This window comes from Manis javanica, chromosome 4 (assembly GCF_040802235.1).
Source record: "Manis javanica isolate MJ-LG chromosome 4, MJ_LKY, whole genome shotgun sequence".
NCBI classification, from domain to species: Eukaryota; Metazoa; Chordata; class Mammalia; order Pholidota; family Manidae; genus Manis; species Manis javanica.
In genome coordinates this window covers 158,390,843-158,416,062 of record NC_133159.1, presented here as the reverse complement: position 1 = coordinate 158,416,062, position 25,220 = coordinate 158,390,843, and the positions used below count along the sequence as shown (strand labels likewise).

The following is a 25,220-nucleotide window of genomic DNA, read 5'->3' as shown; positions in this document are numbered from 1 at the left end:
GGAGGAGGAGCTTGTCCAGCACACCCAGCAGTACCCTGAAGGTGAAGCCTCAGGTTGTTTGGAGGGGTCCCACCAAATTCCAACTGAGAGGCTGGGATCACAATTCACTGCCTATCACTCCTGCATCTACTTCAAGCCAGGACAGTCAGATGTGGCCACTTCTTACTGACTCCTCCCCCTACATTCTTCTTGCTTCTGAAACTTCAGGTTGGGTACAGGAAGAGGGAAAAAAAGCATGATACTTTTCAAAGAAAAGCACCTAGAGTAGCCTGGGCAAGGTGGAATTAGTATTACTCAGTGCCAAAATGCCTGCTGACTGATGCCAGCCAGGCGCAGTGGGAGCTCCACACCCTCATGTTTCGTCAACATTGGTAGGCTCTCTGCTGGGAAATTCCAACCCCCAAGGGTCAATGCCACAGAATAAAGACACCCAGATGGCAGGGACACTGAAAGAGGTTCAAGAGAACAGAGAATATTCTGGTTTCAATAAACAAAGGGGCTATGGAAGGTAAACAAGTAAACTATTCTCAGAAAGACTCTGCATTGCAAAATCTTTGAAAGAATTTTTTTCTTAGCCATTGTCACATCAAAGAAATTCTGTAGACACAAGTTGCTGGAAAATAAAATATCTATTATTTTTAGAGTTTAATTTCAAACAATTTTTAGATTTTGAAGGTGTGAGAAGAAAAAATTATAGCTTGCACATTGCCTCCCAAAGACTTTTCATGAGGTTGACAACTAACCTTCTAAAACAAAATTTAAATATATATTATACTGTTAACAAATAGGCTTATTTTAAAAACATTTAACTCATTTAGTCTTAAAACTATACTTTGAGACAGATACCATTATATCTCCATTCTATATCTGAAGGAACTGAGGCCTACCAGGCTTACAGAACGAGCTCTCGGCAACGCGGCAACGCTCTTTTAGACAATGTTGAGCTGCCTTGAACACCTGCTCCACCTGGGGAAAAGACTAGCCTAAGGAACATCAAAGAAGGGTTCTCCAGGAGTCTCTCCAGAGCACCTTCCCCCTGGCTGGCTGACAAGCCAGACACCGTGATTCACAACTAGCCTCTCTCAGTCCTCTCCTCACTCCCATCCTTTCAAGCCTAAGGCATATATTTTGAAGCTCTGCAGCCCTCCCCCACTCACCTGGTTGGTCCTCGCCTCCTCACACAATTAAAAAAAAAAAATTCACACATGGATTTCTTTCTTGAATGTATTTAAGCTCAAGTTTTTGGTTTTTAAAATGATTTTGGGTTCAAATGCCTCTTTACCCTTTCTCTTGTATGTTTTAAAAATATTTTTCAGTAAAATTAAAATATGTTTAACAGAAAGCTTTTAGGGGTTGGTTGTAATATTGCTTAATTCAACATGACATTTCAGAGATAAAACTAATTTATGCATATAGTTTTTTATTCCCAAAGACACAGTACTATAACAGGACTGGTGCCTAAAGAGATCAGGATAATAAGCAGCATGAGATTATCTGTTTACCTCCTTGAATTTTAATGACCATATATACTTGCCTATTTAATCATGTCACTTTTAGCCTTAGGTTCACAAATAGCAATTTGAAACCTATTAATTCTCTGATATTTTCTAGTGTCAACTTGACCATTTACTATTTGCCCCAAACATAGCAAATGATTGGAGCTCTCACATCCTGAGTGTGTTAATAGAAGAGGTTGGAAAAAGAAATGAACCCAAGGTTGGACACCAGTGCAGGTGAAAGGGAAAGGGTGAGGCAGGACAGCAATCATCAGGAACTTTCCTCTATTCTCAGTCTAGGGATCCTGGGCACAAATCCACTTTCCAGCCACCTCACATTTTCTCTTCCTTAGCAAGGACCAGGTTAGGGGTGTAAGATAAATTCTAGCCAAAATAAGCAGGCAAACAGAGGCAACAAAGGGCCAGGTAATTTATTTAAATACCCTCGGGTGAGGTTCTGTGGCCTTCTTGTCAGAGGCCAGAGAAGTCACACCCAATTAGGGAGGTGGGGTGCTTATAAGGGATTAGGAGGGGGAGGAGTGGGCAAGCTATCCTAGGGGGTGTTGAGAGGTATGATTGGCTAAAGGTGACATAATAGTCAAGTAGAAACTTTTTTCTTTCCAAGAGGGAGGAGGCTGACATCCAGGTCTTAGTTGGCACATCGGGATGGAATTCAGGGAGAGCTGTCCCCTTTCCACATACAGCACGGACTTTGGGGTCTGGTTTGTTCTCCCCGTATGGCATCTCTCTGTTCTGTTTGCATGTCCTTGTTTTTCCTTTCTCCAGCCTAACAAGGGGTAACAAATCTCTTCCAAACTGTTCCCTGAAGACCAGAGTTCTCCAGCCCAAAATGTCAACAGTGTTGAATTGAGAAGCCCTGGGATATAGAGAGCACATGTCACTGAACAAGTACTTACAGGCTACATGACAGTCATGAAAGTGGAAGAGACCAATTTCCTTAGGTTGTCCAATTCAAAGTGTGATTAAATAAACAAAAGGTGGAAGAGGAACCAAGATGGTGGCGTGAGTAGAGCAGCAGAAATCTCCTCCCAAAACCATATATATTTTTGAAAATACAACAAATACAACTAATCCTAAAAGAGAGACCAGAAGACACAGGACAACAGCCAGACTACATCCACATCCACGAGAACCCAGCGCCTCGCGAAGGGGGTAAGAAACAAGCTGCGGCCCGGCGGGACCTGAGCGCCCCTCACCCCAGCTCCCGGCGGGAAGAGAAGAGTTGGAGTGGGGAGGGAGAGGGAGCCCAGGACTGCTAAACACCCAGCCCTAACCACCTGCACCCGGAGCACAGACACACAGTGTGTGCATGGGGTGCTGGAAACTAGGGAAACAGGACAGTAAGACCTGTGCGCGGGTCCCCAAAGCTGGCGCACCCAGGAAAAAGAAAAGTGAGTGCTTTCTGAAAGTCTTAAAGGGACAGGGACCCCCACAGCTGGACAGAAGTGCCCCGGGACACTTAGCCCAGCAGCTGCGAGTCCCAGGGAACTCTGGGCGCCCGAACCCCCACAGCACAGCTCAGAGGCCCCTCACCATGATAAGCAGCCTCCCACCTGTTCCCCCTCCAATGAGGCTCTGCCATATTGGAGCAGCAGCCCGAGGCAGGTCACGCCCACAGCAACTGCAGAGCTAAATAAACTCCATAGCGGCCGGGCAAGATCAGAAGCCCCGAGCTGCCCAGCACAAGCCGCTAGAGGCCGCTGTTCTCCCAGGAGAGGAAGGCCATAAACTGGCAAGAAGGGACTTTCTCTTACACAACACACGCACCAGCTTCCCACAAATATATTTATCGCCATGAAAAGGCAGAAGAAATTGATACAGACCAAGATCACAGAGGCAAACCCTGAGAAGGAGATAGACCTAACCGTTCTTCCTGAAAAAGAATTAAAAATAAAGCTCATAACCATGCTGATGGAGCTGCAGAGAAATATGCGAGAGCTAAGGGATGAAGTCTGGAGGGAGATTACAGACGTCTGGAGGGAGATAACAGAAATGAAACAATCTCTGGAAGGATTTACAAACAGAATGGATAAGATGCAAGAGGCCATTGATGGAATAGAAACCAGAGAACAGGAATGCATAGAAGCTGATGCAGAGAGAGAGAAAACGATCTCCAGGAATGAAACAATATTAAGAGAACTGTGTGACCAATCCAAAAGGAACAATATCTGCATTATAGGGATACCAGAAGAAGAAGAGAGAGAAAAAGGGATAGAAAGAGTATTTGAAGAAATAATTGCTGAAAACTTCCCCAAACTGGGGGAGGAAATAATCGATCAGACCATGGAAGTGTACAGAACTCCCAACAGAAAGGACCCAAGGAGGACAACGCCAAGACACATAATAATTAAAATGGCAAAGATCAAGGACAAGGACAAAGTTTTAAAGGCAGCTAGAGAGAGGAAAAAGGTCACCTACAAAGGAAAAACCATCAGGCTATCATCAGACTTCTCAACAGAAACCTTACAGGCCAGAAAAGAATGGCATGATATATTTAATGCAATGAAAGAGAAGGGCCTTGATTCAAGAATACTGTATCCAGCATGACTATCATTTAAATATGAAGGAGGGATTAAACAATTCCCAGACAAGCAAAAGTTGAGGGAATTTGCCTCCCACAAACCACCTCTACAGGGTATTTCAGAGGGACTGCTCTACATGGGAGCACTTCTAAGACTAAATAGATGTCACCAGAGAAAATAAAATCACAGCAAAGAAAGCAGACCAACCAAATACTAACTAAAGGCAAAAAATAAAATCAACTACCCACAAAAGCAGTTAAGGGAAGCACAAAAGAGCACAGAATAAAACAACCAACATATAAAGAACGGAGGAGGAGGAATAAGAAGGGAGAAAAATAAAGAATAACCAGACAGTGTTTAAAATAGTTCAATAAGTGAGTTAAGTTAGACAGTAAGATACTAAAGAAGCTAACCTTGAACCTTTGGCAACCACAAATCTAAAGCCTGCAATGGCAGTAAGTACATATCTCTCAATAATCACCCTAAATGTAAATGGACTGAAGGTACCAATCAAAAGACACAGAATAATAGAATGGATAAAAAAGCAAGACCCATCTCTACGCTGCTTACAAGAGACTCACCTCAAACCCAAAGCCTATAGGAACAAAGAGAGACTGAAGGAACAAAACAGCAGCAGAATCATAGAACCTAAGAATGGACTAACAGTTATCAAAGGGAAAGGGACTGGGGAGAAAGGGAGGGAAGGGAGGGATAAGGATTGGGAAAAAGAAAGGGGACATTACGATTAGCATGTATAATGTTGGGGGGTGCATGGGGAGGGCTGTGCAACACAGAGAAGACAAGTAGTGATTCTACAGCATCTTACTACACTGAAGGACAGTACTGTAATGGGGTTTGTGGGGGGGATTTGGTGAAGGGGGGACCCTAGTAAAAATAATATTCTTCATGTAATTGTAGATTAATGACAACAAAATAAATAAATTAATTAATTAAAAAGAAAGAAAGAAAGAAAAAGAAAGAAAGAAAGGAAAGAAAGGAAAGAAAGGAAAGAAAGAAAGAAAGAAAGAAAGAAAGAAAGAAAGAAAAAAAAAGAAAGAAAAAGAAAGAAAGAAAGAAAGAAAGAAAGAAAGAAAGAAAGGAAAGAAAGAAAAAAAGAAAGAAAAAATGAAATAAAGAAAGATATAAAGAAATAAAGAAAGAAAGAAAGAAAGAAAAGAAAGGAAAGAAAGAAAGAAAGAAAGAAAAGAAAGAAAAGAAAGAAAGAAAGAAAGAAAGAAAGAAAGAAAGAAAGAAAGAAAGAAAGAAAGAAAGAAAGAAAGAAAGAAAGAAAGGAAGAAAGAAAAAAAGAAAGAAACAAAGAAAGAAAAGAAGAAAGAAAAAGAGAAAGAAAGAAAGAAAGAAAGAAAGAAAGAAAGAAAGAAAGAAAGAAAGAAAGAAAGAAAGAAAGAAAGAAAGAAAGAAAGAAAGAAAGAAAGAAAGAAAGAAAGAAAGAAAGAAAGAAAGAAAGAAAGAAAGAAAGAAAGAAAGAAAGAAAGAAAGAAAGAAAGAAAGAAAGAAAGAAAGAAGGAAAGAAAGAAAGAAAGAAAGAAAGAAAAAAAGAAAGAAAGAAAGAAGAAAGAAAGAAAGAAAGAAAGAAAGAAAGAAAGAAAGAAAGAAAGAAAGAAAGAAAGAAAGAAAGAAAGAAAGAAAGAAAGAAAGAAAGAAAGAAAGAAAGAAAGAAAGAAAGAAAGAAAGAAAGAAAGAAAGAAAGAAAGAAAGAAAGAAAGAAAGAAAGAAAGAAAGAAAGAAAGAAAGAAAGAAAGAAAGAAAGAAAGAAAGAAAGAAAGAAAGAAAGAAAGAAAGAAAGAAAGAAAGAAAGAAAGAAAGAAAGAAAGAAAGAAAGAAAGAAAGAAAGAAAGAAAGAAAGAAAGAAAAGGCATTTTTCTCATCATGTACTCCAAAAATGAAGATTCTCCCAACTAAGAAGGCCATGTTCACTTTGAGTACAAGCTCTAACAGTGTCAGAGGTTTTGTGCTAATCCAATCACATCTCTATGAGACTCTGCCTGGAGTTAGGGATTTAGTTTATAATAGTGGAATGAATCAGATCTCAGCTTTGTTATGACTATGTTCCAATACTGTGATAAGGAGAGATAAGGGGCAAACCAATCTCAGATGCCATAATTTTTACCAAGGGTCCCTCCCACTGGCACCAATTATTCCAGTTAATTTCCTTCTCTGGTCCTTATTTGGTACCATCCAGAACTTTTCCCACTAGCCCTAGCTTTATGATTATTATGATCCCTGGCATTGCTTTACCACTAGTCTGGATGCCCTGCCAGGGCACATCCAGCTCTATATCTGAACCAGAAAAACCTGACTTTGAATCCCGGCTCCAAAACTCACTGTACCCCAGTTTCTTCATCTGTTAAAAAGAAGAAGAAGAAGAAGAACAGGGAGACTGTAATATCCCTTCAAAGGATTTTTTAAGGGTTAAATGAGAAAATACCTGGCTTCTTGTAGGCATTCAGTTATCATCAGCCCAAAGTCTGAACAGGCTCCTTTTAGAATCTACCAAGTTAAAACCCATAGTGCAAATGACATATCCAACAAGGGGTTAACATCCAAAATATATAAAGAGCTCACACGCCTCAACACCCAAAAAACAAATAACCTGATTAAAAAATGGGTGGAGGATATGAACAGACACTTCTCTAAAGAAGAAATTCAGATGGCCAACAGGCACATGAAAAGATGCTCCACACAGCTAATTATAAGGGAAATGCAAATTAAAACAACAATGAGATATCACCTCACATCAGTTAGGACCGCCAACATATAAAAGACTAGGAACAACAAATGCTAGAGAGGATGCGGAGAAAAGGGAACCCTCGTATACTGCTGGTGGGAATGTAAACTAGTTCAACCATTGTGGAAAGCAGTATGGAGGTTCCTCAAAAACTCAAAATAGAAATACCATTTGACCCAAGAATTCCACTTCTAGGAATTTACCCTAAGAATGCAGTATCCCAGTTTCAAAAAGACATATGCACCCCTATGTTTATCGCAGCACTATTTACAATAGCCAAGAAATGGAAGCAACCTAAGTGTCCATCAGTAGATGAATGGATAAAGACGTGGTACATATACACAGTGGAATATGACTCAGCCATAAGAAGAAAACAAATCCTACCATTTGCAACAACATGGATGGAGCTAGAGGGTATTATGCTAGTGAAATAAGCCAGGCAGAACAAGGCAAGTATCAAATGATTTCACTCATATGTGGATATAAGAACAAAGAAAAAAACTGAAGGAACAAAATAGAAGGAGACTCACAGAACCCAAGAATGGACTAACAGTTACCAAAGGGAAAGGGACTGGGAAGGGTGGGTGGGAAAGGAGGGACAAGGAAGGAAAAGGGGCAGTAAGATTAGCAGACATAATGTAGGGGGGGGTGCACGGGGAGGACTGTACAACACAGAGAACACAAATAGTGATTCTGTAGCATCTTACTATGCTAATGGACAGTGACTATAATGGGGTATGTGGTGGGGACTTGATGATGGGGGGAGTCTAGTAACCATAATGTTGCTCATGTAATTGTAGATTAATGATACCAAAAAATAAAAAAGAAGATGTGGTACATAAACACAATGGAATATTATTCAGCCATAAGAAGAAAACAAATCCTACCATTTGCAACAACATGAATAGAGCTAGAGGGTATTATGCTCAGTGAAATAAGCCAGGTGGAGAAAGACAAGTACCAAATGATTTCACTCATCTGTGGAGCATAAGAACAAAGCAAAAACTGAAAGAACAAAACAGCAGCAGACTCACAGAACCCAAGAATAGACTAACAGTTACCAAAGGGAAAGGGACTGGGGAGGGTGGGTGGAAAGGGAGGGAGAAGGGGCATAAGGGGCATTATGATTAGCACACATAATGTAGGTGGGGCATGGGGAAGGCACTATAGCACAGAGAAGACAAGTAGTGACTCTACAGCATCTTATTACTTTGATGGACAGTGACTGTAATGGGTATGTGGTGGGGACTTGACAATGGGGGGAACCTAGTAACCACAATGTTGCTCATCTATTTATATATTAACGATACCAAAATAAATAAAACAAACAAACAAAAAAAAACCCTGTGCAGGCTGATAGAGCCCAACCAACCTAAATGCTTAGTTAGGACTACCTCTTCCCCATGCCACTCCTCACCCCTAAGAAAGTCAACCCATAGACTGCCCAGACCTTTATCATAAGTGGAGGGCAGCAAACAATGGTAAAGCAGAATATTGGCCTTGCCATCTTTGTACCAATCGTTCAAAGAGAGGTCATTTTACTGGCAAATACTAACTCTGTTTTGCCGTTTCAACTTGATTACAACTTTAAGTGCAAATAAATATCCTACCTGTAGCATTGCTCATAGGTCCTAGAAAGACATTGCCAACCAATAAACACAATTCTTCTTCTTTATGTAGTCTCCATAAGTCTCAGAAAACTCAGTTTTCAATTTGCTTACTGCTACTTTCTTCCACAACAGAGTGGTAGCAAATAGAGCATAGGAGTTGGAGTTGGGCCTGGGTTTGAATCCTGACTTTAGAACTGATCAGCTAAGTGACTTTTAGAGTAAGTAAATTCATTTTTTGAGCCTCAGCCTCAGTTTCCTCACTGGCAAAATGAAAACAGTCTTATCTATAAACTCACCAATCTGACAGTGAACTTTGGGGTTGGTGGTGAGAAATTAGAGATATTTAAGTAAAGAACCTGACAAAGTACCTGGCACACGATAGGCACTCAATAAATAAAAGCAATTATTACAAGCTCTAGCCTTTAAAAATGTTAAGAATCTCAGTTAAAATTTCTGTAGACAAGGCACATTTGTGGAACAAAATGAGCTACACCTGCGGAGTCTAAGAATCCAGTCTCTCAAGGCTCTACAAGTAGAAACATGCTCCAGACTCCAGAATCCTCTTAAGTGATTTCTCTGGTTCACCCCCAAGCAGCTGCCTCCGGGCCATGCCTCATATTGAATGAGCATGTGCTCTTTCTTTTATCTTTTTACTTATAACCTCTTTGGGCTGTGAGTCATATCTATGAGGGTATATGTGGCTTATTTTTGATATTGAGTTACAAAATAAATATCTGTTAAATAAAAACCCACCACAAGCCACAAACTTTTTAAATTGCTAAGCAGAATCAATTCCTATGAGAAAGAATTCTATCTTTTCCCTTTAGCCAAGTCAACTGCATAAGACCCAACTGTATTGACAGCACTGAGGCAAATACTAAACAAAGTGAGAATTAATAGTTTGTACCCTGTCATGCCTTATTTAAATCGCCAAGATTATAAAGCACATTTCTGGTACCTGGCTCAATCCTCTTACTGATGTTCTGCCTGAGGCACAATTGCTCCTTAATAGTGATTTCTTGGCAACAAGTTTAAGGATCTTAATTTGATTCAATAGGAAAGTATGAAGTTCTCATTTTATGTTCTTTTGTATCTTATAAATTCCTCAATTAATGTGCTTGTCATTTTACTTTTCTAAATAATATAAAATCAGATTCTTCCAAACCATCCCTTTTTCCCCCTTCAGCAGAGGTTACACAGATACCTGTCTACCACACCAGCAGGCATGGGAACTGCCCAGACCTCTTAGGCTGAGGGAAGTCTTTATATCCAACACTGGTGGGAGACAAGATACAACAAAAAGCATCTAACTCTTTTAACATCAAGTTTACTAGGAATGGACAAAATTCAGTGCACACTGGCCACTGAATTCAGCCTCTTTGACATTCACCATTGCCTTTCAGTGAATACTCTTTCACTTTCCCTGTTCCTGCGGAAATGACCTGAGACCCTTCACCTTTTCCACATGTAAGTGTAAGACACCTGGATCAGGCACAAGGAGACACCTCGACTGTTAAATATTCACATGATGCCTAGACAACGGGGACAGGATCAGTTTGCTTATTCATGTGGTCAGAGAAGCAAAGACTCCTTGTCAATATGTTGAGGGATTAATGAACAAGGGCAGGGGATTAACCACTGGACTCTAGAAAGAGTGGTTACTATACAAGGTAGAAAAAAAAAAGCTGCAAGTAAGTGTGGTGTTTTTTTAGGGCGAGGGGCACATTTTGGTACCATATTGGATCATACCCAAGTACATTACATAATAAATGCAATTATAGCCTTACCTGGTACTCTGGATCTCAAGAAATAGAGAAACTTCCCATTCTTGGAGTGCATGATTGCTCTTTTAATGAACTCCACCACTGATTGACAACGATCCTCAAACTTGGGATGACACCACAGGCTGAAGGTTCCTGAATGGAAAATTTTAAGGAGCAGCAAAAAATGTAAAACTTACTTAAAAAAAGATCTGGGAAGCTGACTTCAACATTTTAATGATTCTCACTCCTGCACTGGTAGTTGGTGGACAAACTTAATCAGATAAAGGTCCCTAAAAAGTCATCTTTTCCTGCTTGGTACACAATTAATGGAAAGAAAGATGTTGCCTTTAGTAAGGCATAAATTAGGTACTACAAGGCTTTTGTTAAATAAATAAATCATAAATTCAAGTAGAAAAAAAGATATAAAAATGTTTGGTCAAGCATAATCACCAATCCTTAAATCATAAACCATAAGAAAAGACTGTCATAGCAAAACCAAGTTTAAATGACATCCCCTCAAGAAGATCTAGCCTCCAAGAATTCATGGAATAGTGGAAGAAAGACAGAACAGCACAAAACATTGTTTTTTTGTGAGTCTCACTTATTCATGTGGTAGGCACAAAAAATCAAATTCTAAGTCTTTTCTTCTTTAACTTCCAAAGCCCCAACATGTTATAAAGATCCCACCCCAAACTTCAGAATCACAAAGGTAAAAGGAAATCCCAACTATGACTTAAAAAACAGCAACAAAAAACTCGAAAAACTAAACTTCTGTAACCAAAGGAATCATCCACCAAAATGATACTAATCACTACAGAGAACGGCAGATTTGAGTCTCTCAAGCTACTCTTACGAAATGAAGACAAATGTTCCATTACAAATTGGCAATGGAAAGGTCCACAACACTTCTATTAAAAATTCCATTTACTCAAGGAAGAAAAGTCCCTTTGAACAAACAGTAATTGGAGAACCACTTGAAAGAGTTCTCTCATTCCTGGCATCTCACCTATCAGAAACCTAGAGGTCAAGCATTTATTCATCATTCCCATGGCCTAATGATTTACCATTTTAACAGATTTATAAAAATACTTCACTCTAAAATGCTATCTTGCACTTTGTTTTTTGGTTTGTTTGATTTCTGCTTTTAGGAATAGCAGGAAAACAGACAGCAGTCTACCCCACAGTTAGGCAACTTAATTCTCAGGTCTTTGGACTGAAATTCCTCTCTTCATGCATCTCCAATGCAGAGGTGGAGCAGAGGAAATCAGGGACAAAGCTTCGCTGACCTAACAAGCTACTGCCTGCACCACAAGAGAAGGAAATCAAATAAATCAGCAGAACATGGTGGTGCTGAGCATGAAACAGACTCTTACTTGAGATGCAATGTCTAATGCAGCTCACTTAAGGTTGATCACATGTGAGAGAGTGGAAGGATAGGAAGGGCAAGTCCCTGCAACTCCCCAAAGTTCTCTACACTTTTTAAATTTGTAGCATGTGCAGGCATTTTGACAAGAGATGTATTTACCCAGCCCTACCACCAAGGCCCATCACAAGTTTCTGGTCCAGGTCAAATACAGAAAGCCCGGATGTCACTCCAGACATTGTTGAGCAAGGAAGCTTCCAGACATGACTGCAGCATTAACCCCAATCTGACCACAATGAGAAGGTACCCTCAGGAATGAAGTAGACAGTCTAAAGTACATCAATCCCACTAACTCTCAGACTTGTGATGACTATTTCTTAAGAGACTACAAAGCTGAACAATGAAGAAATGACCACCACCATGCTGCCTGGCAGGAAGAGCTGATGTGACCAGCAGGCAAAGAAACCCACTACAGAACAGTCACAGAATCGACAGTATTTCTTCTCTTCGTAGATATGATTTAACACACAGTATCTCTAAATGTTAAATTTAATTATGAACAAAGCACAGGAGAATTTGTCCAACGGTCCTAGGTTATTTCTCCCTTCTACTAAGAGAGTTTTATTGGCTTTGTTTATAGAACCTCCTATTTAGGAGACAAAACACTGAGAACACTTTTAAATGGAACCCTTACTTTCCTCCCTACCCCTGCCAACATTTCTTCTGTGATGGAAACCAGTGCCCTTAACAACATTCAATCGAATCTATGAGATTTCTCCCCTGTTTATAGTTCCTTTTCTGTGAACCCTTCCTATGAAAAGTCAGATAGCAAAGGCAGAGAAGGACAAAGGGGGAGGAAGCTGTTCTTCAAACACTGGCACCTCTTACCTCTGTAGTGCTCCATTCTAGTGTGATGGGTGATACCCTGTGATCGGAAACTGAGACTCAGGATATAACGAGGATCAGAGCTGTCGCGTACCAGGAAAGAACCATCTGGCTTCCCTTTCAGCTTCATCTCTGCATCTTCCCAATTCATTGGTCCCCAATACCATCCACACTATCAAAGATAAGAGGTGATCAAGTAGTTAACACAACAGACACAGGTCAAAGTTTTTAGCATAATCTTGCCCCCATTTCCAAAACAATTCAATAGATAAAGCCACTAAGACTGTCTTGATCATTAGCAACAAATATCAGGCTCAGATTTTTATCCTTCCAAAGTAACAGAAGAATAATTCTACAATCCCATTATTAAGGTCCTGCAAAGGAGAGAAGAGGGAACTGGGTCCCAAATCAGCTTAAACTATGCAAACATTTCTCTATAACCTTTCTTCATCATGTTCACAATTTTTTTTCCAAGATTCAGTTTTACAACATTTCCTATGGAATTGATAATAGCAACATATTGTCTTGTCACTATAAATACAAAGGCAAGATTACTCCTCTTCCCCTAAAAATAATAAAAGGAGAACCCGGAACACAATTAGGGAAGTGGGAGAGGGGGCAAGCCGCCATCCTCAGGCACCACCTACCTTCTCCAGCTCTCGAAGGCTGGCTGCAAAGCTGCTTGAGTCAGGCCGGTAGAGGGGACACTGAAGGTGCTGGGGGGGCTGGTTGTGCAGGGATTCAGCTGCTCGGATGGGAGCAATCCGGGGAAATGCATCTGCAGAGCAAGAGAGTGGTGGTCACTTGTTTACCTTCTCATTGCTCCCAACCCCAAGAAGACCCTCCCCGCAAAACAGAGATGCTAACTGAAGAGGGGCAAGGTATTAGAAGCTAAGCTGAAAGGGTGGAAGCCAAAGCAGTGGGAAAGAGCTGGATGGGCTGGAACAAAAAGCTGTGTGGGCTCGTGTAAGCTGTGAAGAATGGGTGGGGGCTTCTAACCCCAGGAAAGGGGTAGGAGAGCTGCTCACTAACCTGACTAAGGTGACTACTTCAGGGGCTTCACCAGCCTAGAGCGATTCCAACTTCTCCCACCTCGAGGTGAAGTGCCGGTAAGGCAGCCTTGGAAATAGTGACTCACTTACTTGCCCAGGAAGAGTTAACGATTTTGCCAGGCAAGTAGAAAAGAATGCCGATTTCATTCATTTTATTCCTTGGGTACTGGAGGCTGGCAAAGCAGGTATGGGCTACTAAATGCTTGGTACTTATTTACAAGGCTGCAGTAAACACTAAAAGTTTAGAAAAACCACAGAACTGTGAAAACCAGCAACATATCAAACCTCTTAGGTATCCTGAAAATAAGGCAATTTCCTAAGTGATATCTACTCAAGGATTGCAATACAGTCTCAGCGGCAAAGAGACAAAAAATTAAAGTTTTTTATCCCTAACAAAAGTCAGATTCACCTCCATAAAGAAAACGGGTTAGAAAAACCAGTTCTTGGCCTCATTTCCAAGGAGTTCTGGTCCAGCCAAGGGGATAAGATTTAAGCTTTTTCTTAGAGTCTGTTATTTCCACAAATAGATTTCTCCCATCTTTCAAAAGTTTATCACTTTGTACTCCCAACTCTTGCAAGTCTTGCCTCTAAGCTAAGCTAACCTGGGGCATGGGGTGGAGGAGGCGGAGGTAGGGGGAAAGACTGCAGGGAAGACCCCATCGGAGCCACAAGGACAGATGTAGGCAGCGTCCCACTGATATCATCTAGAAGAAAGAACAAAAGCAAGAGATTCAGAAATAGGAGCACAGAATGAGTGAAGTGAAGCAGAGGAAAAGGAGAAGGATCATCAGGCTGCCCTCTGGGGCAAGACGGCCTGACCTTCGCCTTGCCTTTTTGCACAGCGGGCAACAATCATCTTAAATCTGGTTTCCTTTGCTTGAAAGCAGGAAGTAAGTATATTCCTAAAGCAGTCAACTAGCAGTAGATTCAGGGCAAGATAAACACAGGTCTAATCAACACATGGACAGTAAATGTTACAGCATGCAGGTAAGAGACCCATTTAACCACCTAGGGATATGAGTGCTGAGAAAGGGACAGGAAAAAATTGGGCCATTATCAGAAATCCAGGAGCTTGTTTGGCTCCTGGTAAAGGACAAAAGGTCCCAAGAGCTCACCCTCCCACTAGGGCAAGAAGGCGGGGGGTGGGGAGTGCAGATTATACCTAGGAGGCTGAGGCTTCTTCTCGGAGGAGGAGGGGGAGTTGGTGGGTGAGGAGAGGTCAGGCCCCGCTGAGAGATGTCGACATCCACAAGTGACACTGTTTCACCTAAAGGATTCACAGAGCAAGCATGTTACAGAAGCACCTTGCCCAAAGCTGAGGTGGCAAGCAAGGGAGGCTGGAGACTGCTGGCTCTCAAAAAGCTCAAAATCTAACGCTTGCCAGAGCTGAAATCATACCAAACACCTGGAAGTCAATTTTAAATTCTATCATTTCTTTGCCCTGTTAAAGGTCAGTTTCTTTAGGACAAAAATATGGGACTGACAATGGAAAAGCCAGCTAATTGTGGTTCTGCCACTGATTCTATGACCTTGAACAAGGGGTCTTTATTCAAATGGGTCATACCATTTATTTTTACAGACTTGTATACCAGTTTCTGCCTTAGGAAGCAAGGCAAGTGGCTTGTTAAGAGCCCACATGGACATGGAAAGCAAGTGCCAGAAAACTCTAAGAGCTGCATAGCAAGCTGAATGCAGACATAAGTCCTGATGTTAGCTCCAGCTTCTTCCAAAATGGCTTTCCACATCTAGAGTGTGCAGAATATTCACTCATGAGAGAACCAACTTCAGATATCAAGTAGTTCCTAACAGCTAAGGCTACAAAGGCTGAAAGTGTATTTACAACCCTAATTGACTACTTCCACAGTCAGCCAAAAGTCAGGTAAGCTTAGAGGAAGCTTCTCAGTAGGAACTTGGTGGGGGCTGGCAGGTGGTTTCTCTTATTTCCCAGGATTCATGCAGTTCTGTTCTTTGCCATCTACAATCCTTTTGGCCACTCAAAACCACATACCCTCTCTCCACTGGAGTCACCAGAGGATGAAGCGTATTTTATTAACAAAGGTTGACAGCCAAGAATAGGTTTGTCTTAGTGGGTGTGACCCTTAGGTCAGAACTCGGAATTTCTCTAATTTGGCCCTTAGGGTGTTATTCCCAACACCTTTTTTTTATTCAAGAGACTGAATTAGCCCCTCAGTTAGAATTAGAAAACTTCAGTATCTAATACACAGGGTTTTTTTTACAAAGGCCTTGAACACTAAGTAAGATAAGCATAAAAGCTCTTCTAAAAGTCATCAGTGGAAGTCCTGGGAAGCTGGTATTAGACATGGCATACAGCTTACTGAGAGCCGAGGTGCCCTCAGCAATGCAATGAGCCCACACAGCGTGCTTCCTGAAGGGCCAGAGGGGTCTAAATTGTAGGGACAGCACTTAAAGGATATAATTCAGGAGATCTAAGGCTGTCTGAACTACAAATGTGGGTGGTTCCTTACTTTGAGGAAACAACTATTAGCTAGAAAGACGTGCTCCTACAGGATAAGGTCCTTTAATTCCGGACGGGGTAAGAACAGAGACCCCCTTCTTCAACTATGCCTGTTACAGGCACCAACTCACTTGTTCTGACAGCTCATGGCAATCTAGGCAATAATGGGAACCAAGGGCCTGCTTAATGTCTATTCCCAAATCATAATTCTTTCATCCATCTTTTTGAGGGACACAATCTCCAAGAGTTTAAAATTGGGATTCTTTTGTAAAGGCTTTTCAGCCACAGCTGATGAGGAGGGCTCAATGTCTGAGATGTGAGACAGTGTGCTAAAAGACCTTGTTCTCTGCAGTTTTTTCGAACAGGAGCTTCAAATCTGACATAACAAAAGGTGTTCTTCCTTAAGTTCCCCATTAGAGAGAAGGCAGTATTCAACTGCTTTCCTACTTAAGCAATTGTGTTCCCTGCTGCAAGAGGAGACTTAAATTAGACATAATGAAGAACTCTTAACAGCTGCAAGAACTATGAGCCCCTGAAACGGGTAAGACAAGAGTTCATGTAATCCCCTTTGCCTGAAGTCTTTAAAAATAGACCAGATGGATCAAGTGTATTAGACAGTCCATGAACTCCCTTGCAAGTGGGGACAGGCATGATATGACTTCTGGAGACCTTCATACCCTGTGAGCCTAAAAACTTGTAATTCCTACTTGAATTTACATGTGATGCCACTGCACTCAGCACTGCCTAATGGCCAGGCTGCCTGTTACCAGCAAGTGGCCTCGCCCTCACACTATGTGGCAGCCAAAGTCAAGAACACATTCCATACCACAAAAACAGCCTCATCCTGAACCGAGCAGGCATGGGGTGAAGCAAGTAACTGCAGACAGGCCTGGAGCTCCCTCTGCGGTGAACCTGCAGGCGTCTTCTGACAGCTCTCCCAACACTCCTGCTTTCGATTGTCAGAAAAAAGAAGGAAGTCACTCTTACCTGTGAACAGGGGGCTGAAGGAGACTGGAGAAAAGGCACTTTGAGTTCGTGTCAACCTGGGTTTCCTAGGGGGTGAGAAAGCACACACAGAATCAGGGGGTGTCGACAACAAACACAGATGCATTTAAATCGCCACAACACTCAATTCCAGATGCACTGAGAAACAAAGCAAACCCGAGTCATTGTCAGCAACACTTCTGTAATAAAGCCTAATATTTAAAGGGGAAGAATGAAATAATTAAGACAATCCCTTAAATAGATTTGGCTACAGAATTCACAGCCTACAAAGTAAGGAGAAATCCCTTTGGAGCTCTCCACACCCAGCACATTAGAAGAGTAAAACACCTTGAGTGGTAATTAGCAAGTCCATTCTAGAGGAAGGAAGTCAGATGTAGAGCTGATTTTCCTATGGGAGCCAAGAAAAAAGCTCTTGACCTGAACAGGTGCCACCTCAGAACAAGAGCTTTCCCTCTGGGCCTGCCCCTATGGGCAGGAGGCCCCAAAGTGAGCCACAAACACACGTGGACACGCGAACATTACAACATGCACAAATGCCCCCAAGCCATGGGTCAAAGCCATCAGCTAACAAGGGGGTCTCCTCAGGTTAGGGGCTCTACTTGGTACCCAAAGAAGGTAGCTTCTTTCCCTCTCTGAGCTGCCAGCTCCAGGGAACCAGTTAGAAAACCCAATCTCCTGTGAACAGATACACCAAAGGTAACTTCACTTTGTACCAATTTCAACCTGTTCTTCAGTGAGAAATGAAAGAAATCCAAAGACTCTGACAAAGATTTTCTGGCTAGAACTGTGCTAAGCTCAAAGAGCTCACCTCAGGATGATGGGAGTGACTACAAGGGGAAGAACTTGTGGAGGCCATGAAAATATGCTGTAACTTGACTGGCGCAGAGGTTATGATGACTATATATACATGTGTGAGAATTAACAGAGGTGGACATCTAAAGAAGGTAAATTTTAGGTGGTACGTAAACTACACCTTAATAAACCAGACTTTTAAGAAAAATCCCATCCCTGAATTGAGTGCCTGATTCCAGGCCTTATAGCTGGCTCACCTTCCAAAATTACTCTCACCCAAAGGACTAAATAAAACTTCAACTGTACCAATAGAGGGGGCAGAAGCAAAGAAAATCCAAAATGAAATCTTATTTAAAATTACTTGACTGTGGAAGATCTTTATGCACTTAGGTTTTAACATCGACATCTGAGATTCTCAGAACTTCAAACAAAATTTCAAACCCATACTGGGAAGACCTTATTCAGATGTAGCCAAGAAGCTGGATTCCCTCTCCTGACCTATCTTACACTTCCTCAGCAACCTCCTCCATGCTGACATGGGAGAAATCTAACAGCAGTGCCCACTGTGAATGCTCGACCCACAGCACATACAGGAGAGGTGGCTCCATCAAAGTAAGACACCACCACACACTCCCTCTGTTTGCAAAAGTCGCTCACGACAGTCTGCAGCTTAGTTTCAATATACCAAAGGGCTGGATTGGAAAGTTAATTCCACTGGACATGGACTTTAAGACTGGAGAGCTTCCAAGCTGATTTCCACTTGATAACTTGGGGGTACAACATTAAGCTCGACAAGGAGGAACGTAAAGCACTGGCCTCTCAAAGGGCTCACACCTCAGCCATTTGGCTGTTTGCCTCTTTTTAAAGGAAGCTGCGGTACTCTGCCATCTGCCCATGCTGGGGACGATTCTCAGCAGTGCCAAGCACTGAAGAATGGCAGTGCCCAAATGCACATGTCTTGTGGGGGCCTTCTCACTCCAGCTCATCTTGTCTCCCACCCACACAGATTTTTGAAGAAGAAAATCATAGTTTTTAGGATCTAGAAAAATACATATGATTCTAAACCCAGGCAGGGCCATTTGAGAGCCCTGGGATGGCTTTTTCTGGCAAATAAAGGGGACTCAGAGCTGGAAAATTGGAGAGGTAGAAAGTCTAAGAGGCTGAAAGGCTAGTAATGAACATGAGCACTTCCTTCTCTCTTCGGGAAGATGCCGCCTAACTAAAAATCAAAAGTGGTTTCTGCCTCAAGGGTCCTGACAGCATCCTAACTGCAGCCATTCATGAAAAGATCAATCTAAACAACTATAAAAAACAAAGCAAGGGAATAATTAACATAAATTAAGGATGGTGGGTATGCAGGGGAGGGAGGAGCTGTAATCAGGAAGTAACACACAGGGGTCCTGGAAGATACTTATTCTACCTGCTAATAAGCTTGGAGATGGGTACCTAGGTATGCATGTCATTATTACCACAATACACATACTTTACACACTATCTTTTGTATATATGAAACATTTAAAATTGTAAAAGCCCACCTAAGCTGGATGTGCTGTTTTTTGGAGAGCAACATAAATGATATGGCCCTGATAACATTTTTAAATGATGCTTCTATATTACAGTCCCATGTAATATAGATCACCTTGACAAATATCAGGGTGCAAAGTTAAGTCACTGTAACTTTGCCAGTGGGTCACTTGACTCTCAGCAGCAAAAGAGTTGAAGGGTGGGGTGGGATGGGATTTGGTGGGGTAGGCCTCAGGTGACAGGATAGGACAGGGGCAGCAGAGCACGTTAGACACAGGTCTTCTTTGAGGCTCGTGGTCCTTTGTGTTACTATGTATTGCTTGTGCTGCAGGTAGCAAAGAGACAGAATATCTCTATCCATTTGCACTCTGTAAATGACTAACTGTATAGCAACAGGTCTGTGGGATAAAAGGAGGTAAAAGCATTAGACTAGATAGGCCAATACCACATTGATACAACCACTGGCCACTTTTCAAATTCCTTGAACCCTAAAGTATAAACAATGAAGTAATAATGCCCTCCTGCTTGTCAATAAATCCCCTCTACTGATGTCCTACACATGTCCTTTCCCACAGTAACTTCCAAACTAGGATGTCCAAAAATCAGGTTTGCGGCCACAATTTACCTCTGCCCCTGCTAAAGCACTCAGTGCCAAGTCAGCCAGCCTGTGCCATTTCCAACACGTCATAAGCCAATGTCTGTTCATGTGCTACAGGCACAAAAACCATGTGTTCATTTTTAGTTCCAATACACAGACATCTGTGCAACAAGGTCAGATCCAAAACTCCATCATAAACCAACTAAAGAACCAATGGAGGGAACTTCCAGGGAAAAGCCAAGCAATATAGTCCAAGATCTAAAACCTAAGGAATGATGGTGGGGAAAATTTTAAGAAGTAAAAGACACAAGACTCAAATGGATGCACAGAGATTTTCTGAAGCCAGGTTGCTCATTCTAAAAGAGCTGCCAACCACAACCACCTCATGGAAATATAGTTAAACAGATCAATGGTGGGTGGACCCTAAACCCAAACATTAAGTCAGAACCTCCTCACCACACCACAAAATCATTTGCTCTCAGAATGGCATATTATTCCTCAAAAAGACCATTTGAAACCTGAAGACCCAAGAAAACAGAGAGAAGAGTTTCCCATGTCTGCCAGGTCTGTCCACAACAGCAGGGCCCCAAAGCGATGCCAAGGCAGCCTGCCTCTCTTTCCAGAACTGTGTCTTTTTTCCAAACAAATAGATAGGAAACTATAGAACTGTTCTCCATTTTTCCACCTCACAGCTAGGAAGACTGCTAGTAATAGCCTCAACTGTTAACTCAGAAAAAAAACTTGAAAAATGAACAAGGTGCCCATTTCCCACCAAGTGTGTATTATATGATGATTCAAAAAGGTCAGATCAAATGCTATTTCTTACCAAGTACGAAGAAAGACAATCAGCTCAACATATGTGAAACAGACAAGGGAACTTCACTGGTTTTCCTGAAATAGCAATTCTATATTACACTGAAGCCCACAGGCATCAAGCCCAGCTCTTTGAATTCCAACATATGTGTTACAAGGCCTAGCCCAGTTCTCCAGAACAGAAACCTGATTAGTTGATGGGCCCATTTCTTCCTTCAGTTGAAAATAATTGTCTAACTCCTACTAGGCTTAAGACCAGTATATACAGGCAGATCCACTTAGCAGACTCTAAAGCCTCTTCAAAGAACTAAAGTTGATTAATGTTAAAATATGGAAACTGTTAAGCCTTATAAAATGATTATAGAAAGTACTTTCTATTGATAGCTGTGAGAAAGGTATTGAGAAGAGCAGAGAGAATCACGCCCAGAGGTTACTGTAAAAGCCCCAAATTATACAGCAAAGACTGCAGAAACTCATAATTAATTCCAACCAACAATAAGGAGGAAGGCATATACCTTCTGGCAAAAGGCTGACATTTCTCTCATGGCTTCCTGTTCCTACCAATCAAAAAAGGGAGCAAGCTAAAAATCCAAATTCATCCTTCCTCCCAACAGAGAACGCTTACTTAGGAGGCACAGATCCATAGAAATCACAACTACCCTGGCCAGACTTACCAAGTTTCTCACAGCTGCGAGGCTGCCAGCAAGACTGGCACATAGTAAGCTGTGGAAAAGTTAACAAGCAAATCTAACAGCACCAAATCTTCAGCATAAAAGAAAAAAATTACCAATTCAATCTTATTACTTCCCTTCCAAAGCAGAAAATATTCTATCTCAATTTCTCTTGTCTTCACTCTTTTCCAAAAGGACAGGAACAGACAAGAATCATTCCCATTTTACAGATTAAAAAAGGGGGGAAAGCAAGAACTCAAAATTGGCCTGCATCCCACAGCTGATGTTTGGAGTTGTAAATGAAATCTAGACATTCACATTCTCTGTACAACATGCTGCCTCCAAACAGCAGTCAACCGAACATTCATACACAAATACCTAGCTCTTCTCCAATTCATCAGAAAAAGCTGTTGGACCAAAAAATGTAATTCTCCAGTGCCCTGAACTAAGCTTCTTTGCAGAGCTATAGCCCAATTTGCTCTGCAGCAGAAATCTGTATTGTGCTTAGTTGGGAAGGTTGGTGACAGAGCAGCCAATGACCATAAAATTCTGCTTCCAAAGGCAAAAAACCATATAATGTTATATGACTTTTCCTCTTCCTAACCTATTAGACATAGCAGCTAATTTCACACCACACCTCATATTTGGCGTCTCTGGAATCTCAGACCAAGTCTTGGTCAATACAGAACAAAGGCAAGACAAACCACAAGAAAATTAGCAATCTATCCTATGTTATTACCCTCAGCTTCAATCCTGCCCTTCCCCCATCTGATGAAAATTTCATCTTTACTGGTTAAGTGGAGCATCAAATGTAGAGCCAACTACAAAAAAGCTGTTTCAGCAGCCACACACTTTTTGGGGCCTGAGCTCCCAGCATGAGTTCATTAGGAAGCAAATGCAGAAACACAAGTCTACCTAAAGGGGCAACACACATCAACCTACTTCTTGAGGGAGTTTGGTTTGGTCTGAGGGTCAAGAAGAGCCCCTGGCACAGCTGTTCAGAAATGGCAGCAAAGTTAAATTGACCTCACACTTTCCTCTTGGAGTACCCAAGTTCCCTTGAAAAGACAAGTTCATGGATGCCTGGTTTCCAGTCCAGGTCACACTACAGGATCAAGTGGTAGAGCTTTTTAAAGATTCAAATTCCTAGGCCCTTAGACATACTGATCTTCTCCCAAAGCTCCACATGTGATTGTGGTGCACAGTAATGTTCTCACTTTATTCATTTACCTGTTCTTTGGCCTTAAGTATGGCTGCGATGTGTCTCAAGAATCCATCACATGAACTGCACCAAAACTAATTCCAATCTTTCTAAGAACCCACTCATCAGCAGCGCAAACCACAAAAGCAATTGCCACAAGGGACTCTCATTTCATTGACACGAAAGTTGACAGCCTTCTAATATACAGATCTAACACTGGATGTCAGAGAGCAGTCCACCCTTTAGAGATGCAGAAAAAAAACCTCAATGTCTAGGTTTGGAATTTTCATCAACTGGCCTAGAATTCAGACAGCAATGTCATACCTCACACTTAGAATTCTCACATGGACTTGAGAGCAAAGCTATTTTCTATCCTTACAGATAGTGGTCATTACACAGCTTAGGATGCCAAGTATATCTAAGACACCAACCAGGAAAACATTACAACTTTAATAGAGATGCCCAATGGATTGATGGCCTACAACCGCACATTATATGTCACATCACTTGTATGTACAAGTGCGAAGGGGGTAGGGTGCTAGTACACAGAAATAATAATGAACAAGGTGGTCAAATAACCAACATGCAACAACTTTTTGCCCCAAAGGCCAAATATTTCCAGCACCCTCCAGGCCAGGAGTAATGGTAGACAGACACCTTGGGAAAACTTTAAAAACCAGGCCGGGGTGGGAGGATAGAGGTGGCGAAGGTGGTTTCAAATCCTCTCTCAACTAGAGAGATGCTAACCAGCTGAGAAGTGTCCGGGGGTGGAGGGGTGAACTCTTAGGAGTTAAAGCTGTTCCCACAATTATTGCTGACTTAATGGGTAATGTCACCACCTTCAATCCCAAGTTTCTGCCTCCTTATGGAGACCGTATCAGAAGAACTGTCAGAATCGTGTTAGCAGAATAAAAGAAAAGCAACAAGAAAAGGAAGTTTGTCAGCCTGCCCCACAGCCGGTCTCACCTCCCCGCGTCCAGCTCCCGGCCCGCAGAGCCTCCCATGTCTGTCAAGCTCGCAGCTGAAGCAGCCAGATCTCCAGACGGCCTCTTGCCGGCCCCATCCCCGCCGCCGGAGCCACCGTTGCAGCTCTTCGTGCGAAAGAGGCGACTGAGGCGGATTTTAAGGGAGCCCTTCCGAGAAGGGCCTGCGAGCGGCCGGAGGGGCTCAGGAGGAAGCGGCGGGGGAGGTTGCAGCTGTTGGTCACCTCTACTCAATCGCCCTGGAGGGACCAAGTCCTGCATCGGGAAGGGCACCGGGGGTAATTCGGGGCCTGGGGGCTGCAGCAGAAGCCGGCCGCTCCCTCCTCCTCCGCGGCCCGGGCTGCTGAGCTCCTCTTCCGAGCAGCTGTTAGTCTCCAGGCTCTCCGCTTCCGACTCCAAGCCCTCCAGGACCAGCAGCGCGTCGCTCGTTTCCGTGGGGTCCTCCCCGGCCTGCGGGGCGGCAGTAGGCGGCTGGGGCTGCGGAGGGGGCAGCTGCGGGGGGCACGGGCACGGGCAGCAACCCCCACTGACCGTCTTGATTCCCGGCCCTGCCGGCTGCCCGAGCCCCAAAGCCGCCAACTGTGCCTCTAGTCCAGCCGCCGGGCCCCAGGTCCGCTCGAGCGCCAATCCCGGCGGCAGGGCCTTGGGGTCCAGGGCACAGCGGTGCCGGGGACACAGCAGGTCCGAGGCTCCCGGCTCTGGGGCTGCCTCTGCGTCCTCCTCCTCCGGCGGCCGACCTACGTTGCGGAACACCATCAGCTGCGGCGGCCGAGAGCCCCGCGGGCCGGGCCGCGCGAGGAAGGGTGGTGGCTGGGGGCCATGGCCCGGGGGCGGCGGCGGCGGGCCTGGTTCGGGGGCCGCCTCTCCATAGCCGAGCAGGCGGCTCAGGACGCGGTATGAAGCGGCCGCCGCCGCCGCCGCCTCGCCATCCCGGAGCTCGGCCCCCTGCATCGGGGAGAGGGAGAGAGGGAGGGAGGCTGGGAGCCGGGCTGGGGTGGGGACTAGGCCGGGCCCCGCGGGAGCCCCGCCCGCCGCTGCCCCCGGAGCGACAGCGCTAACGGCCGCCGCGGCCTCTGCCTCATAGAGGGGGGCGGGGGGCGCGCGGAGCCCAGCGCGAGCCCAGGCCGCGCGCCGCAGCCACCGAGGACCGCCCCGTGTTGCGTCACTTCCGGGGGGTGTGCACATGCCCGTTCCCCGGGTGCGCTCGCGCCGGCCTTCATGAAGGGTGACGTTACGCGCGTCCTGGGCCGCTATTGGCAGTGAACTGTTCCTCGCCCGACTGTTGGTCTCCTGCCCGACCCTTGCTTTTCACTTCCCGGGCGCTCAGGTCGAAACCGCACCTCGCCGTAAAGGTGGAACGGGCCTGAAAAGCCTGATCTGGTCCTAGGAGAGAGCTGCTGGCCTTGGGAGTATCTCTGGTTCTAGTCCCGCCTATGTCGCTTGCGATATGTGACCGTGGTGGAGTCATTTCTTCATTGACTAAGTGAATCCCCTGGCATCCAGTGAATATTTATGGAATGATACATGAGTGTGTTACATACAGACCCAGCGGTGTAACTGATAAATGTTGGACAGTCAACTCTGTAGGGGAAGAAGGGGAATTTATGCACCTGTGAACAGGTATATATATGTTTATCATAAATTGTACTTATGTAAAGGATGTGTAATATACAACTTGTAAACAAATATACAGTTG

General features: G+C 43.4%; 1 protein-coding gene across 3 annotated transcripts in view; it reads right to left on the bottom strand.

Moving 5' to 3' along the window:
* Positions 1–25,220, bottom strand: part of SOCS7 (suppressor of cytokine signaling 7) — a 37,199-nt gene extending 11,979 nt beyond the window's left edge. For 2 of the 3 annotated variants that reach the window (XR_012130733.1, XM_036990894.2), the window contains exons 1-7: positions 23,508–25,220; positions 16,925–16,989; positions 14,624–14,728; positions 14,064–14,165; positions 13,057–13,187; positions 12,413–12,581; positions 10,186–10,314 (exon numbers count right to left, since the gene is read on the bottom strand). Coding sequence is in view for 2 of the 3 variants with exons in the window: in XM_036990894.2 (XP_036846789.1) it covers positions 10,186–10,314; positions 12,413–12,581; positions 13,057–13,187; positions 14,064–14,165; positions 14,624–14,728; positions 16,925–16,989; positions 23,508–24,709 (1,903 nt within the window). In the remaining variant the exon portion in view is untranslated. The remainder of the gene's footprint in view (positions 1–10,185; positions 10,315–12,412; positions 12,582–13,056; positions 13,188–14,063; positions 14,166–14,623; positions 14,729–16,924; positions 16,990–23,507) is intronic. The other variant, XM_036990895.2, reaches the window with a different exon arrangement.